The sequence below is a fragment of the Belonocnema kinseyi genome, chromosome 4 (assembly GCF_010883055.1).
Source record: "Belonocnema kinseyi isolate 2016_QV_RU_SX_M_011 chromosome 4, B_treatae_v1, whole genome shotgun sequence".
Classification (NCBI taxonomy): domain Eukaryota; kingdom Metazoa; phylum Arthropoda; class Insecta; order Hymenoptera; family Cynipidae; genus Belonocnema; species Belonocnema kinseyi.
The window spans coordinates 117244-135948 of record NC_046660.1 but is presented as its reverse complement, the minus strand read 5'-3'; the positions used below and the strand labels follow the sequence as shown (position 1 = coordinate 135948).

Genomic DNA, 18705 nt, shown 5'->3' with positions numbered 1-18705 from the left:
CTCAAGTATGGAAAATATGTTTATATTAATCGAGACAAGTGATCAAATTACAAATATGTTAATCCATAAACACGTCATAACCTTCGAATGTTATTTTTATTTTGTTGGAATAAAAGTGTTATGATGTCCAGATAAGATTTTTATAAAATGTCTATGTAAATTTATACCGCAATTGTAAATTTTTTATCATAATAAGGAGATTTTAAATTTAAAATTAATTCTAATTATAACTAGAGTTGAATCTGCATGTCCGGTGTTTACTCAGGCGTGATAAAACAGAGAGAAACAGGAGAGAGACCAAATAGTTCTGAAACTCTGCATTTATTGTCACCGTTTTCCCAAAACTGATACTAAAATCCAGATTTGACTGTGTTTCTAATCTTAATTATCATAATTTTAATTTTTTTAGGTGTGATTGAATCGACAGGAATGACAACTCAAGCGAGGAGTTCATACCTCCCTTCTGAAATTTTATGGGGTCACAGATTTGAAAATATTCTACAATTTCGGAAAGATCTTAAGGAATATGAAGTGAATTATACACTTTTTAATAATACCTACGAAGTGGATACCCCATTATGTTCAGCAGAGCAATTGGACCAAGTCAAAGCCTTGCATCGAGCAAAAGGAGGTGAGGACAAATTGTCTAATATTTCATTATAATAAATAAAACGAGGCCTGAAATTAAAAAAAAAGAGTTGATAGGATCTAGGTTAGATTCAAAGATTTCCCAAGGAATCTATATTATCATCAAAGAATAACAAAATTCTTAACGTCTTTTCAGACTAGATGGATCTATGAATTACAAATTTTTTAATTAAATTTTTTCTGAAAAAAGGTAGCCGGTCGGGTAATTTCCCCTTAAGCTATTAACGAGATCGAAAGAAGAATCCTTTTTCAGAAATATATGCATTATTTTGTCAGGTGTTACGTATTCAAATTTTTCTAGTCTCAAAAGACATGAAGAATTCCTGTTAGTTTCTAATGATAATACAGATCCTTTAAAAAAATTTCTAGTCTGAAATGATTTGAAGAATTTCTGTTATTCTCCGATGATAATACAGATTCCTTAGAAAAAAATTCTATTCTGAAAAGACTGCTAAAATTTCTGTTTTTCTCTGATGATAATAAAGATTCCTTCAAAAAAATTTCGAGCCTGAAAAGACTTAAAGCACTTCTGTTATTCTCAGATAATACAGTTCTCTTAAAACAATTTCTAGTTTCAAAAGACTATAAGAATTTCTGTTTTTTTTCTGAAGATAATGAAGATTCCTTAGAAAAAAATTCTAGTCTGAAAAGACAGGAAGAAAGTCTTTTTTCTTTGATGATGATAAAGATTGCTTGGAAATAATTTTGAGTCTGAAAACACTTGAAGCACTTCTGTTATTCTCTGATGATAATACAGATCCTTTAAAAAAAAATCCTAGTCTGAAAAGACTTGAAGAATTTCTGTTATTCTCTGATGATAATACAGATTCCTTAGAAAAAATGTCTAGTCGGAAAAGACTGGAAGAATTGCTGTTTTTCTCTGATGATAGTAAAGATTCCCTTAAAAAAATTTCTAGTCTAAGAAGACTTGAAGAATTTCTGTTAATCTCTCATGATAGTACAGATCCCTTAAAAAATTTCTAGTTTGAAAAGACTGGAAGAATTGCTGTTTTTCTCTGATGATAATAAAGATTCCTTAAAAAAATTTCAGCCTGAAAAGACTTGAAGCAATTCTCTTATTGTTTGACGATAATACAGATCCCTTAAAAAAATTTTTAGTCTAAAAAGACTTGAAGACTTTCTGTTGTTCTCTCATGATAATACAGATTCCGTAGAAAAAATTTCTAGTCGGAAAAGGCTAGAAGAATTGCTGCTTTTCTCTGATAAACAAAGATTCATGAAAAAAAATTTGAGCCTGAAAAGACTTGAAGCATTTCTGCTATTGTCTGACGATAATACAGATCCCTTAAAAATATGTCTAGTTTAAAAAGACTATAAGAATTTCCGTTATTCTCTAATGATAGTACAAATCCCTTACAAAAATTCTAGCCGGAAAAGATAGTAAGATTTTCTGTTTTTCTCTGATGATGATAAAGATTGCTTGAAAGTAATTTCGATCCCGAAAAGGTTTGAAGCATTTCTGTTATTCTTGGACGATAATACAGATTCCTTAAACAAAATTTCTAGCCTGAAAAGACTAAACGAATTTCTATTATTTTCTGATGGTAATACAGAACCCTTAAAAAAATTTATAGTTTAAAAAGACTTGAACAATTTCTGTTATTCTCTCATGATAATACAGATTCCTTAAACAAAATTTCTAGTCGGAAAAGCCTGGAACAATCGCTGTTTTTCTCTGATGATAATAAAGATTCCTTGAAAAAATTTTGAGTCCGAAAAGAGATGAAGCATTTCTGTTATTGTCTGACGATAATACAGATCAATTAAAAAAAATTTAGTCTGAAAAGACTTAAAGAATTTCTGTGGTTTGATTCCCAGCGGAGCGAAGAAGATCCTTTTTCAGAAAAAATTTAATTTAATAGTTTCAAGGAATTTTTAAAAAAGTGATTGAATATTTAACCATTTAGTTGGTAATTTGTTTTTTAGTTAGAAACTTTTTTTTAACTGAAAATTTAATTACTCTGTTTTTGATTGAAAATGTTAACTTTTTAGTTGAAAATTTAAAATGTATGTGTTTCATCAAAAATCCAAACATATTTGATTGCAAGTTAATTTTTTTTGGTTTAAGATTCTAATATTATACCTTTGGCTGAGAATTTATATTTTTTGGGTAAAAATCTTCTAATTTAGTTGAAAATTTAATTAGTTTGGTTGAAAATTAACTTTTTTGTTGAACGTTTATACTTCCGAACTAAAAATCCTACTGTTTTGTAGAAAAATTGCTTTTTGGATTGAAAATTCAAGAATTTAATTCAAATTTGTTTTTCTTGACTGACAAATTGTTCTGTATAAAAATTAAAATCTTTTCTTGAAAGTTTGTCTTGTTGGTTTTAAAGTCAATTTTTTGTTAAGAATTCCTTTAAAAAAATATTTCTTATTGAAAGCTTAACAATTCAATTTTTTCTAAAAAGAAATTATGTTTGAATCGAAAATTAAACTATTAGGTCGAAAAGTGGCCTTTTTAAGTTGAAAATTTAACTACTTTTAAAAAAATCATTTTTAAAGTTAAATAATATATTTTTTTTAACTAAAAATTTGACTATTATATTTTAGGTTAAAAATTTAACGTTTTTAGTTGAAAATTCAAAATTGATCACCTTTATCAAAAGTCCAAACGTATTTGGTTGAAAATGAATTCTTTTTAGTTGAAAAGGCTAATATTATACCTGTCGTTAAGAATCCCTTTTTTTGTTGTAAAAATGGTATTATTTGATTAAAAATTTTATTATTTTGTCCAAATTCCTCATATTTAATGTTAGAAAATTATTTTTTTGTTAAAAATTCAACTGTTTGTTTGAAAATTAAATTTTTTGATGAACATTCATATTTCCGGATTAAAAATGATACTTTTTTATAGAAAAATTGCTGTTTTGGATTGCAAATTCAAGAATTTTGTTGAAATTGATTTTTCTTGACTGAAAAATTTTTCTGCGTAAAAATTAAAATTTTTTCATGAAAGTTTGTCTTTTTGGTTTGAAAATTAATTTTTTTATTTACAAAATATATTTTTTTTTGTTAAGAATTCGTTTTGTTTCTATCTGAAAGCTTAATTATTCCATTTTTTTTTGTTTGAAAAAATGACTTTTTAATTAAAAAACATAAGTTTTAGTTAAAAATTCAACCATTTGGTTAAAAATCCGTCTTTTTTAAGTTTAAACGTTCTACTTTTGTTTAAAAATTAGTGTTTTTTTTTGGTAGAAAAGTAATTTTCATTTATTTGGTTAAAGATTTATAATTTTAGTTCATTTATTTATTTTTGGCAGATAATTGTTATGTTATGGTTAAAATTACAATTTTTTGTTAAAAACTTATGTATTTTGTTGCAAAATTATATTTTTGGGTGGAAAATTGTTTATATTTTTTAGGTTTAAAAGGAAAATTTATCTGGTTTAAAATTAATTTTTTTATCTAAAAATTAAAATTTTTGGCCGAAAATTGATATTTTTATATAAAAAATTTAAGCAGTTGTTTGAAAGTTTATATTTTTTAGTTAAAAATTCCACCATTTTCGTGAAAATGCGTCCATTGGTAGAAAGCTGAAAAGTAAAGTATCACATTAAACTATCTAAAGTTAATTCTTTTTGGCTAAAAAGAAATGAATTATTTTGATAGAAAATTCAACCATTTATTAAAAAAAAAACTATCTTTTTGATTATTCATATATTTTCAGGTTGATAATTGATCATATTTGGTTGAGGAGTCAACTTTTTTTTAATTCGTCTGCTTAAGAGTGAAAATTTAACTACTTTCTTGAAAGTTTAACTTCATTTCAAAAATAATTGGGGGGGGGGGGGTTGAAGATTTATCATTTTATTTGAAAATTTAACTGCTTGGTTCTAATTTTATTTAATTAGTTTAAAATGAGAATGGAACTATTTTTAAAAATATTTAAATACTTAGTTAAACTTGGGTTTAGAAATTCATTTATTTGGTTGAAGATTTTTGGTTGTAAATTCAACTATTTTGAGGAAACAATTTTTTACTGCAACTTGAACTATTATAATTCTAGAATTATCACTTTATTAATGTACGTCATAACAAATTCGAAAAATAATGTCATGAACATTTAATAAAATAATTATTATAATTAGTCATAAGTTAAGTAATGAATTTTTGAATAACATTTATAATTGTAAATGAAACTGGGTCTCGGCATTTCAGAAGAACAGTTGTTAGTTTGACAAGTACTTTTAAAGGTTTGAGCGATGGGTTTAATTGACCTCAATTAAAAGTAATTCAGTTTATTGAATCTGTGGGCATACTCTCTTTAAGGCATGCGACAATTACTTAATCAGCACTTCATAATGACATAACGAGGGTAAAAGTGTTGTTAATATTTCCCTAAACACAAGAAATTTTCTCACAAATTTAAGACCTATAAATATAAATTTATAAGTTGAAAATAACAAAATGAAAAGAAAAAAGATAGATCTGCTATGGCCTCGCTTATTCAATTGATAAACGCTCTACTTATGTTAGTGGCTTTACGGGTTCAAATCCGGGCTGAGGTAGATTTTTTTCTTATTAATCAAAAAATTAGTTGTTCGAATTAATCCTCAATTATCAAGTCTTATATAATTTAATTTAAAAACTCGCACGTTATAATGCTTCAAAATGATAATAACAGATCTCAACAAATATTTAGATTATAATTTGTAAGCGAGAATTTTGTTTATTGGGGGAGTGATGCATACTTAATTAATTTATTTTCATTTTAGAGCACGTGAGCACGGGAACGTTTCCTGGCTATCGAGACGACTCCAGCAGCTCCCTCACTTCCGCTTCCGGTTCCAGTTTGGCATCGTCGACTGGCGGTTTACATATGCATGCACCTACGCCACCCACACCAATTCCAGTAATGATTACTGGTCCTGACGACTCGCCATCGCGACGTGCAAGCATAAACAATCAAGTCGATCACAAACTTGCGACTTTTTACACCCAAGATGAGGTACTAATTCAAAATAATTTCTTAAATTTAGCGAAATGTGCCTTAGGGGTTTTGCAAAAACAGTAATTGAAATTTATATGATTTGAGGTGAAGTCAGTTGCAGTCATTTGAAATCACCTGAATTTATGATAAGTCACTTGAATTCTTCCGAAGTCACTTAAACTTTTCTGAGGTCACATGAATTAACATTAAGCCACGTGAGGTCACTTGTAGTCACTTGAAATCTCTTGAAGTCACTTGAACTCTCTTGAAGTCAATTGACATCTCCTGAAATATCTGAAGTCATTTAAATTTACACAAAGCTATTTGAATTCAAATGAAGCTTCTCCAAGTCACTTGAAGTCACTAGAATTCACTTTAGGTCACTTGAATTTATTTCACAGCAATTTAATTCTCTTGTTATATCTGAAGTCTGAATTATCCTGAAGTCACTTCAATTCTTATGAAATCACTTGAATTATTATGAATTCACTTGAATGCTTCCGAAGTCACTTTAAATCTCCTAAAAATATCTAAAGTCATTTGAATTCAGATGAAATCACGTGAGTTCCCATAAAGTCACCTCAAGTCAAGTGAATTCGCATAGTCACTTGAAGTCACTTGAATTTTGTTGAGGTCACTTTTAATCAACTAAAATATCTGAAGTCACTTGAATTCAGATAAAGCCCCGTGAATTCAAATAAAGTCGCTTCGATTCACTTGAAGTCACTTCAAGTCACTTGAATTCACTTTAGATTACTCTAATTTATTTGAAGGCGATTGAATTCTCTTCAGATATCTAAAGACATGTGAACTATCCTGAAGTCACTTGAATTCTTCTAAAGTCACTTGAATGCTTCCGAAGTCCCTTTAAATCTCCTAAAAATATCTAAAGTCATTTGAATTCAGATGAAATCACGTGAGTTCCCATAAAGTCACCTCAAGTCAAGTGAATTCGCATAAAGTCACTTGAAGTCACTTGAATTTTATTGAGGTCACTTGTAATCAACTAGAATATCTGAAGTTGTTTGAATTCACATGAAGCCACGTGAATTCAAATGAAGTCGATTCAAGATACTTGAATTCACTTGCAGTCACTTCAAGTCACTTGAATTCACTTGAAATCACTCCAATTTATTCGAAGGCAATTGAATTCTCTTGAATTATCTGTAGTCAAGTGGATTATCCTGAAGTCACTTGAATTCTTCTGAAGTCACTTGAATGCTTCTAAAGTAACTTGAATGCTTCTGAAGTTACTTTTAATCTCCAAAATATCTCAAATAGTTTGAATTCACAAGAAGTCAAGTGAATTCATATGATATCACCTCAAACCACTTGAATTTACTCGAAGTCACTAAATTAATATTTAGTCAATTGCATTCCCTTGTAATCACCTGAATTTATTCGAAGTCACTTGAATTCTCCTTAAGTCACTTGAATTCTTCTGAAACATCCTTAGTAATTTAAATTCATATGAATTCACTTAAAGTCACTTGAAATCACCCAAATTCTTTTAAGTCACTCAAATTCACCTGAAGTCACTTGATATCTCCTAAAATTTTAAAAGTCATTTAAAGTCACATGAACTCACTTGAGTTCTTCTAAAATCACTTGAAATCTCCTGAAATATCCGCAGTCATTTGAATTTACAAAAAGTGACGTGAGTTCACATAAAGTCACCACAAATCAAGTGAATTCGCATTAAGTCACTTGAAGTCACTTAAATTTTCTTGAAGTCACTTGTAATCAATTAAAATGTCTGAAGTCTTTTAAATTCACATAGTGCCACATGAATTCAAATGAATTCGCGTTAAGTAATTGAAAGTCACTTGAAGTCACTTGAATGCTTCTGAAGTCACTAGTAATCACTTGAATTCACTTTAAATCACTCGAATTTATTTGAAGTCAATTGAATTTTATTTAATACTGATGAAATACCTGAAGTCATTTGAATTTATATACATTTGCGTGAAATCACCTTAAGTCATTTGAAATCGCCTGAATTCATATTAAATCACTTGAATTCTTCGTAAGTCACAAGAATTTCTCTGAAGTCACTTGAAATCTCCTGAAATATCTAATGATTTTGAATTCACATGAAATAACATTAAATATCCTGAAATATCTGAAGTATGTGAAGTCATTGAATTCATATTAAGTCACGTACATTTTCACGAAGTCACTTGTAATCACATTAATTATTTTTAAATTACTACAATTCTCCTGAAGTCACTTGAAATATCCTGATATCTCCTCAAATATATGAAGTCATTTGAATTCATAATAAGTCACTTAAATTCTCCTGAATTCACTTGAATCCTTCTTAAATCACTTGAAATCTCCTGAAATATCGAAAATCATTAGAATTTACATTTTCCTAAAATCATTTGTATTCTCTTGAAGTCACTTGAATTCTCCTGAATGCATTTGAAGTCACTTCAATAAATTCTCCTGAAGTCACTTAAAATCTCCTAAAATATTTTAATTTGTTTCAATTCACACGAAGTCACATGAATTCACATGAAGTCATGTGAAATCTATTGAAATCACCTGAATTCCTTTGAAGTCACTTCAATTCTCCTCAAGTCACTTGAAATCTTCTGAAATACCTAAAGTTATTTAAATTCACATGAAGGTCCGTGAGTTCACCTAAAATCACTTAAAGTCACTTAAATTTTCCTTAAGTTGAAATCTCTGAAAATCAGTGAAAGAAATTTTCTGAAGTGATTCAAATATTCTAAAGTATCTTGAAGTCAGAAATAGGTGTATATCCACCCGATCGGTCGATTTGCCAACTCCTTCGTGAATAAAATTTTTTTTTAAATGCTTGAAACAACGAATTAATTATTTCATTTTTCGATTAGAAATTTATCGTTTTTCATTGAAAATTCAACAATTTCATTGAAAATTCATGTACTTTGTTGTAGTTTGTCTTCTTTGTAGCAAATTATTTTTCTTGATTGCATTTTCAACTGCTGGACTCAAATTTTAACTACTTTGTTAAAATTGTATTTTATTGGTTCAAGATCCATCGCTTTGGTTGAAAATTGAAATATTTCGCGAAAAGTTCTTTTTTTTTTAGTAAAAATTTTATTTTTTCAACCGCAAATTTAACTATTCTAATTTTGGTTTACAAATGGATCGATTTTTATTTAGAATTTGACCGCGTGGTTGAAGATGAGCTTTTCTGTTAAAAATTCAACTGTTTTGTGGAATATTTCTCTTTTTGTCTAATAATTTTATTATTGTTGTACAACATTAAGTTTTCTTTTTGAATATTCGATTTTGGTGAGCAGTGCAATTGTTTCGTTAAAAATTTAAACATGTTGCTGAAATTTTTTTTTTAATTTCCCTATTTTGTTGATAGTTTAATTATTTTGTTGCAAATTAAGTTGTGTTGCTGAAAATTCGTCCTTTAGAATAGAAAATTGGTCCTTGTGGACTAAAAATCCAACCGTCCTCTAAGGAAAATTAAGAGGAAATTAGGCGAGTGGAAGTAGGAAAGTGAAATAAAATAATGAGAGGGGAAGCAGGACAAATAAGGGGAGAGGCCGTTGGAAAAGTGAGGGTGGGGGGAGTACAAGATATAGGAAAAGTGGTCGGGAATGATGGGTGGGGAATTACATTAAATTCGGAAAGGGAAAATAAAGAAATAAGGGAAATTAGGGGAAAAATTGAGTGAAGAAGTACGGAAAATAAGGAGGAGAAGGGTACATGATAACAAAATAATTGGGGGAAGTTAGGGAAAATTAGGTAAAGGAAAGTAGGAGAAGTGAAATGGAATAATGGGAGGGGAACATGAAAAATATGGGGAGAGGCCGTTAAAAAAAGTGAAAGTGGGTGATGTAAAGGAAATAGGAAAAGTGAGTGGAAATGATGGGTGGGGAATAAAATGAAATTCGGAAAGGGAAAATGAAGAAATAGGGGGAATTAGGGGGAAAAATGAGTGAAGAAGTAAGAGAAATAAAGAGGAGGAGTGTGCATGAAGAAAAGAAAATAAGTGGTCGGAGTCAGAGGAAATTAGGCGGGGTCAAGTAGGGACGTGAGATGAAGTAATGGGAGGGGAAGCAGGAGAAATTAGGGAAGGTGAAGTTATAGAAGTAAGGGTAAGGAAATTACAATAAATAGGAAAAGTAGGGGGAAATGATGGAAAGGAAATTACATGAAATAGGGAAAGAGAGGGGAAATTTGGTTTGCGGATTTAGGGGAAGGAGAGTGTTCGCTAAATTAGTGAGGATAAATGAGAAAGAAGTTGAGAAAGCGAGGAACAACTAAGATGAAGTGTGGGGAGGGTAAGTAGGGAAGAAGTGGGAGACGTAGGGGGAGAAGGGGATTTTGAAACCAATATTTATAGTTCAAACCCAAAAATCGTAAATCTATTTTTTGCAGACTTCGGAACCAGAGGGGTTTCAAAGAGATTCCTCTTTTATTTCAACGAATCAGATAGACGAAAGCCAAGAACATTATAACAAGGTCCTGGAAAATATCAATGCTAGTCTTAGAAGAAATAGAAGACAAAGTCTCCAGGGGAAGCAGGACAGAAAAATGCAACGTGAAGGATCGAGAGCAACTTTAGAATCAGTAAGAATCGATCATTCAAGTCATGTTGGCAATTTGAAGAGCACTCCTTCCAACTCTCAACTGGAGATGAAGTAATTATAATTTCCAAAGTGATTATTTTTATGAAAGTAGGGGACATTTATGGGAAGAAAAGATAATGAATCCCCCCTCTTCTGACATTCCCCCTTTTTCTAGTACTCCCCCCTCTCCACTCCTCTTCTTTTTTGTAATTTCCTATCTAATTCTATCTTGTGTTCCCTCCCTGAGCCTAATTCCTCTCCAATTTTTTACTTCCCCTTCCTTCGCCCCTCTACAGTATAAGGGCGAAGGAGGGGGATAGTTTTTTAGAATAATCTAGATTTCTCTCGTTGTTTATATAAATAACCCGTTCGTTATGCAACACTGCTCCGATCCGGGTCGCTGATCAATCTCTCTAGCAATCACCCCAGGCGAAGAGTTTCAGAAAGTCACCGTCGAAAGCTCTCAACTTGGGCAACATTTTTTTAAACTTATAAAGTTCCGTTGTTCACTGAATTATATATCTCACGAATTTAGTATAGGTTAGGAATTTTGCAGAAACTAATTCATAAAATTTGTATATTTTTTCATTTTTTATTAACGCCGGAACATATTAAGAAATATTTTTTAGTATGCATACATTTTTTGGAGGTTTGTAGTTTTATTTCTTACTGAATAAGCATATCGCAGAAGTTAGCAAATTTTTAAAACAAATTTTATAATGTTGAGAACCTTTAAATAACGCTACTAGATATTAGAAAATATTCTCATACCTTTTAATTCAAAATATAAAAAAAACTCTTAAGAAAAAATTAGGCGAGTTTAACCTCATATCTCCCAAATTTTTTTCGACATTTTTAGAAAACTTTTGAAATTTTTAATAATATTTTTAAATTTAACAAAATAAATCGTTTAATTAAAAAAGAATTAAAAATCTTTCCAGGAGCCTTAAATAAATTTTATATAATAGAAACTTTCCTTCTTCTTTCAAAATCTTTGAAATTCTAGATTTTGTTCGGATTAAGGATTGCACTATTTGACCGATAATTCGTTATATTTTATTTTGGTGTATTCCGACTATTTTTACTTTAGAATTCAAAAATTCTTTGGTTTCGAGATAAAATATTAAACATTTTGTTAATAATTCATCTTTCTAAGTCATTTTTAAAGTCATTTTTGTATCCTGAAATAAAATTTTTCATTTTGACGTCTCTGATTCACTAAAGAACAAATATTAACAATTCAGTGAAAAATTCAATTATATAATCGAAAGATGAACTACTTTGTTAAAAATTATTTTCTTTCTAGTTGCAAATTCATCATTTTATTTGAAAATTAATTTCTTTGTTCTAAAATTAAAATTTTTTGTTGGAAAAAAAATATTTTTTTAGACTACAAATTTCAATTTAGTTAGAATATTTATCTTTTTTAGTTAAAACTTCAACCATTTCTCTGAAAACTTATACATTTGGTTAAAAATTCGTCGTTTTTAGTGAAAAATTCATCTTCCCGATTTAAAATTTTAACTGCTTGGTTAATAATTTCTGTATTTTGTTTTAAATTGTTTTTTGTTTTTGTTTAAAATCCTTTTTGGAAATAATTAAACTTTTTTTGATTTAAAATAAAAATATTTTTCAGTTGAAATATTAACTATTCCATTCTTATAGAAAATTTATCTTTTTTTAGTGGAAAATTGGACAATTTGATTGCATTTTTTTTTCTTTTTTGAAGAAAGTTAATTTGCTTGGCTCAAAATTCAACTAAATATTTGGTTGAAAATGTCTTTACTTTGTTGAAAAATTTAATGATAACAATAATATTATTTTTTATTAATAATAATATTTTTCGTTGAAATTCCATACTTCTGGTTGAAAACTAATTTTTTCGGCAAAAAGTTTTACTATTCCATTTTTGGTTGATTTTTTTTTTTAGTTAAAAATTCAAGTATTTGGTTAAAAATATATTTATTTGGTTAAGAATTTGTCTTTTCTCGTTGTAGAAAATCAATTGTTTGGCTAAAAATTCAACTGGTTGCTTGAAATTTATCTTTTTTATAGAAAATTCATCTGTTTTGTAGAAAATTGATATTTGATTAATTTTTCGAAATAAAAATGTATCTATTAGCTTTCGGAACAAATTGATCTTGTTAAGATAACACATGCAACTATTTTGTTTAAAAATCTTAATTATTGAAACTTTTTTTTTGTAGAAAATTAGTCTCTTGAGTTAAAAGTATTTTTAGTCAAAAATCTCAAGAAATTCAATAATTTAGTACAAAGTTAATCTATTTTGTTTGAAAATTTAAAATATTGATACATTTTTTTTGTAGAAAATTAATATTCTTAGTTAAAAATATTTTTAATCGAAAAATTCATCAATTTAACCAAAAATTCAACTATTTAGTTGAAACCCTATGTACTTTGTTGTACCATCATATTTTTTGTAGAAATTTCATTTTTCGGTTGATAATGCAACAGTTTGATTGAAAATGCATCGTTTTTATTAAAATCAATTATTCTAAATTCAAAATTTAAATAATTTTTTTCTAAATATTAACTATTACGTTTTCGTTGAAAATTCGTGTTTCTGGTTGAAGATTAATTTTTTCAACTGAAAATTGAAATATTCCATTTTAGGTAGAAGCATTTTTTTAGTTGAAATTTTAAGTATTTGCTTGAAAATTTATGTAAATTATTGAGAAAAAAATTTGTCAGTGAAAAACTAATCTTTTTGGTTGAAAATGTTTCGATTCAACAAGGCTAGAAAATTCAACAATTTAGTGAAAAATTGAACTATCTGCTTCAAAATGTATGTAATGGATTAAAAAATGGTCTTCTGTAGTTGAAAATTCATCTTATTTAGCAGAAAATCAATCTTCTTGTATGGAAATTGAACTATTTGGTTTAAAGTTGATGTATGTTCCTACAAAATTTTCTTCTTAGTAGAAAAACCATATTGTTGATAAAAACAATCCCATATTCAACTCTTAAAATAAATTAATAATGTTAATTTCCAAAGCGTTTAAAATGTCAAAAAATAAAACTTCACTCAGGAAATTTTTTTTTTGAATTAAACAAACATTTGTTTGACCCTGCATCAAAGCTAGAACTTGTTTCTTTGAAATAAAATTTGTTTGAATTAAAGAATGGTGTGTTTGACTCAAATAATTTTTGTTTAAATCAAACAAATATTTGTTTGATTCCAACAACCATTTTTCAGACTGTTCTGCCTTTTGTTAACAGACATATTTTAATACTTTAAAAAAAAATAAAAACTGATATATTAGTTGGATAAAATATTGTACAAATTAAAAAATTTCCATTAAAAATTTTACAAACAGGTTTATATTAAGTTATTAATAAAATTATCTCAATTAAAAGATGTACCGTCAAATTAAGGTATCCAAACTATTTTGCAAAGGTCTTATGCAATATTTGTGCCAAATATTTTACATTTTTTTGTTATGTGCTAATGGTTTTACTAAGTTATTTTTTTGTTTACAACATTGATTTCGAAAAGTTAAATTGAGAACTGTGGTACAAAATTCAGAAACAATCGTTAATTAAAAGCGCAGATAAACATAAAATGATTATTTCTGATTTTAAATTATTAACAAATATAGAGTCCCAACAATTAATTAAATTAAATTCATTACAGACATTGGTATTTTAAATTCATGATTATCTACTGTAGGGTCATTATCATTATCATTATCTACACGGCTAGCTTGAGTGGTAATAAAAATGACTGATGACTTTGAGAGACAATAACCGAGTGACCTATTAGAAATTAGCCTAGAATTTGGAAGGTGATAACGACTACTATAATATAGATAAAATATTTTTTAAAACCGTTCCAAATCTGATTTAATTATCCGATGAAAAAGCTCTAGTTACAGCCATTCGCCATTGTTCATAAGTGATCAATGTTTAATAGATCAAATGAAAATTAAATCATAAATCTACATGCAGGTCAGGTGCTTTTCCATTAAGCTATTAGAGTAGTCGAAAGAAGAATCTTTTATAAAAAAGACACGCTATCTCGAACCAGGTGTTAAATTTATGATACAAGTAATTTGCAGGAATCTGTATTATCATCAGAGATAGTTATCATCAATCAGTGTGGATACCTTTTTCTAAACCGTGAATATAGAAATTAACCTATCGATCAGATTACCTCTTCAATTAAAAGAAAATGCTCAACATCATTTTCAGACAGGATGAAACATAAATAAAAAAATAAACAAATACAATTTTTTCTGAAAAAAGATCTGCTCTCGAAACTCCACTGGGAATTGAATTACAGAACTTCCGCTTGCTGGTCGGGTGCTTTTCCATTAAGCTATTATAGTAGTCGAAAGAAGAATCTTTTATAAAAAAGACACGCTATCTCAAGCCAGGTGTTACATTTATGATACAAGTAATTTGAAGGAATCTGTATTATCATCAGAGATAGTTATCATCAATCAGTGTGGATACATTTTTCACAACCGTGAATATAGAAATTAACCTATCGATCAGATTAACTCTTCAATTAAAACAAAATGCTCAACATCATTTTCAGACAGGATGGAACATAAATAAAAAAATAAACAAATACAATTTTTTCTGAAAAAAGTTCTGCTCTCGAAACTCCACTGGGAACTGAATTACAGAACTTCCGCTTGCTGGTCGAGTGCTTTTCCATTAAGCTATTAGAGTAAACGAAAGAAGAATCTTTTATAAAAAAGACACGCTATCTCAAGCCAGGTGTTAAATTTATGATACAAGTAATTTGAAGGAATCTGTATTATCATCAGAGATAGTTATCATCAATCAGTGTAGATACCTTTCTTACCACCGTGAAAATAAAAAGCAACTTATCGATCAAGTTAACTCTTCAAATAACAGAAAATATTTAACGTCATTTCCAGATATGATGAAAAATAGATTTTTTTAATTTAAAAATTAATTTTTTGCTGAAAAAAGATCTATTCTCGATGCCCCACTGAAAATCGAACCACAGAACTTCCGAGTTCAGGTCGGGTGCTTTCGAATTAAGCTATTAGATTAAATTGAAAATAAATTAAATTTTTCTTTAATTGAATAACTTCCAGAACTTTGTCGGAAGTTCTGTGGTTTGATTCCCAGTGGAGGGACGGGAGTAGATATTTTTTTCAGAAAAAATTTCATTTCAATTTTATTTACTATCCATCTTGGCTGAAAATGACGTTAAGTATTTTCTGTTATTTAAAGAGTTATCTGAATCTATAGGTAGACTAATATTTTCAAGGTGGTAAGAATAAAAAAATTCTTTCCGAGATACAGACTCAAACAAATATGTGATTCATTGAAACAAATATTGGTTGGATTCAAACGAAACTTATTCGATTCAAACTCACTGTTTTCTAATGCAAACAAATTTTATTTGTACGAGTATCAAACAAATTCCAGCTTTTATATAGAGATAAACAAACGTTTGTTTTATTTAAACAAACATTTTTCTAAGTTGAAGTTAAATTAAAAAATACCTTAGGAATCGGAATTTTATTTTCGTCATTCTCTCCTGATAATTCAATACCCATGAAGCCTAATTAACTTAATTAGGGCTCATTTAGCAAAGAATTAAATAAATTTCTAAGCGGTTAAAAAATATTATTGTGTCTATTCTGGACGGCACTTATCAACTTTTAATTTCAAGGCTAATTTTAAATATGTCAATCGGTTATGGACCTACTTAAATTACGTAACAGCTCAATGTGATGGGGGGGGGGGGGCGCCAATACAATATGTTGCGATTTGTTAGGTTAGGGGAAAGGAGTTCCTTCACTCATGTATGAAATTTTTGCGAATTCCCAAAAAGTCTCTCCTGAATATTAACTTTTTAGTTATAAATTTTTATTATTTGGTTGAACGTTGAACAGTTTTTTTTGAAAAGACATCCTTTTTGGTTGCAAATTCAACATTTTTGTTAAAAATTCGTCTTTTTGGCTTCAAAATTCAGCCTTTTTCGTAGAACATTATTCTTTTGTTCAAAATTCATATTTTGTTGCTAATAAGTCTACTGAAATCTTTTTTGAATGAAAACTATTTTTTTCTGAAAAATTCTCTTTTTGATTTAAAATTTCATCTTTCTCAATATAAATATTTCATCTTCCTTTGAAGAATGCAACTGTATTTGTGACAATTACAAGATTTGCTACAAAATAAAATTCGTATTTTTGTTTTGAAAAGTCAATTGAAATATTTTTGGACGAAAATTCAACTCTTTTTTGAAAATTTTTCTTTTTCGTTTAAAAATTCGCCTGTTTTACTCAAATTTCTATTGTTCTTGGACTTGGTTGAAAATTTAACAATCTTGTTAAAAATTCATACATTTTGGGTAGAAATTCATCTATTCAGCAGAAAATTAACTCATTGTCTACCATTCTTATTTTGGTGTTGGAAAGTGAACTGGAATCTTCTTTGAATAAAAATTGAACCATTTTTTGAAAGATTTTTTTTAATTCATTATTTTTAGAAGAAATTTCATCTTTCCTAAATAAAAATGCAACTTTTCGATTAAAAATTCAACCTATTCTTTGAAAGTTTGTCTTTTTGATTTTAAAATTCACCTGCCTTAGCAAAAATAATATTTTTAAATTCAATATTTCCTTGTTAAAACGAAATCTGAAATGTTTTATGGATGGAAATTATCGTTAAAAATTTTTTTTTTTAGTTTAAAAATTCGTATGTTTTGAAAGAAATTTAATTCGTGGAAAATTATTTTTTGTTAAAAAATTCATATTTTGATTATGATAAGTCAGCTGCAATTCTTTCAAAGATTAAAATATATTTGGTACTTGATTTTGTTCTCGAAATTTTAGAAATCTTTTCAAATGCTTTAAAATCGTCTTAAATTCTCTTTGATAATTGATCTTGCTAAATAAAAAATTATTTAAATTTTTCCTAGGAATCTTAAGAACATTCTTTCATTCTATTGAAAATTTTTTTAAATTCCTCAAAAGCTTTTTCTTAAAAATCATAAAAATCTAAATTTTTTTAGAAATTTTTTGTAATAATTTCAAGATTCAAATAATTTTCGAGCCTTTTAAAACCTTATAAAGCGTCAAATCTTTTAAAATGATTCCCTTGTTTCCTAAAATTTGTAAAAAAAAATCTCCAAACTCAATAAAAAAATTACCTTAAAATTTTTCGGATTCTTCTGTGACAATTTTGGAAATCCGTAGAAATGTTCCGAAACCTATTTCAATTTTCTTTAAAAATCGGAACGACTGAAAAATTTCGAAAAATAAAATTCTTAACACTGAAAAATTCCCGAATAATAAAATTCCCAAATTTAAAACTTCCTGAATAATAAAATTTGCGAAAAATAAAATTCCCTAATTGGATAGTTTCAGAAAAATAAAATTTCCAAATTGGCAAATTCAATAAAAATACGATTCCCAACAGTGTCAAATTCCATAATTAGAAAATCCCCAAATTATAAAATTCGGGACAATAAAATTTTAAAAAAAATCGCAAATTGGAAAATTTTTGAATAATAACATTACCACCGAATTACACAATATCTGAACTAGAAAATTAACGAATTTAAAAGACATTTTAAAATAAATATTAATTATTTATTAAAAATACAATAATTAAATATTTTTATAAAAATTTATTTATATTGTTTAAAATTTCTAAAGTAATTTTTTGAATTTAAAATAACAATAATTGAAAAAAATATATTTCTTAATGACATTTTTTTTAAATGAATGTTTAAACGCAAACAATAATTAAAGAAAAATTAAAAATAAATTTTTTTATTAGAAATATTTTTGATTATATTGTTTTTAATAAATAATTAATATTTATATGAATAAATGCTAATTGTTTAAATTCGGGAATTGTATCATACGGAAATTTTATTATGCGGGAATTTTCTATTTTGGGATTTTTACAATGTTGTGAATTTTATTTTTTTAGGATTTCTCTGTCGTCCCTATAATTCAATCTCAAAAATTTTATTTTTTCGAAATTTCTAATAAACTAGATTTTCTTTTAAATTTCTTGAAATCTTCTGAAGACTTACATTATTTGTGAATCGTTTCAAAGCTTCTAAAACGTCGAAATATATTTTGAAAGAATTCAAAGTTTTCCTAAACTTTTGTAGAATCCTGAAAATTAAAAGAATCGCCTGAAAATCTTCAAATTTGAAAATTAATCATTCATAAACTGTATAAAAAAGTTTATAAATTATAATCTGGCAGAAATTTAAAATGCGAATCAAAATTCTTTTCCAAATTCCTCATTTCGTGTGGGAAATTTGCTGTTCAGAGTACTTATGATTCCTAATGGAAATTCTCTGTTCGAAAATGGAAATTATAATTTTTCACGAAAATTTTCTGACCCGCAGTTCAAATTACAATTATGTACAGAGATTCCCTATAATAAGTCTAAATAAAATTAATTACTTAAATTTCCTGTAGCAAGTGATAATTATACCTATTTATTTACCAAAATTTTTATCATAATTCAAAAATCTAGTAACTCCCTTTTTCCAAA

The 18705-nt window shown here is 27.7% G+C and overlaps 1 protein-coding gene across 3 annotated transcripts in view; it reads left to right on the top strand.

Annotated features, from left to right (window-relative positions):
* The window catches only part of LOC117171805 (inward rectifier potassium channel 2-like), a 184735-nt gene that overhangs the window by 94797 nt on the left and 71233 nt on the right, over positions 1-18705 (top strand). For all 3 annotated transcript variants that reach the window (XM_033359422.1, XM_033359423.1, XM_033359425.1), the window contains 3 exons: positions 410-631; positions 5388-5620; positions 9989-10251. In XM_033359422.1, coding sequence (XP_033215313.1) covers positions 410-631; positions 5388-5620; positions 9989-10251 — 718 coding nt within the window. The remainder of the gene's footprint in view (positions 1-409; positions 632-5387; positions 5621-9988; positions 10252-18705) is intronic.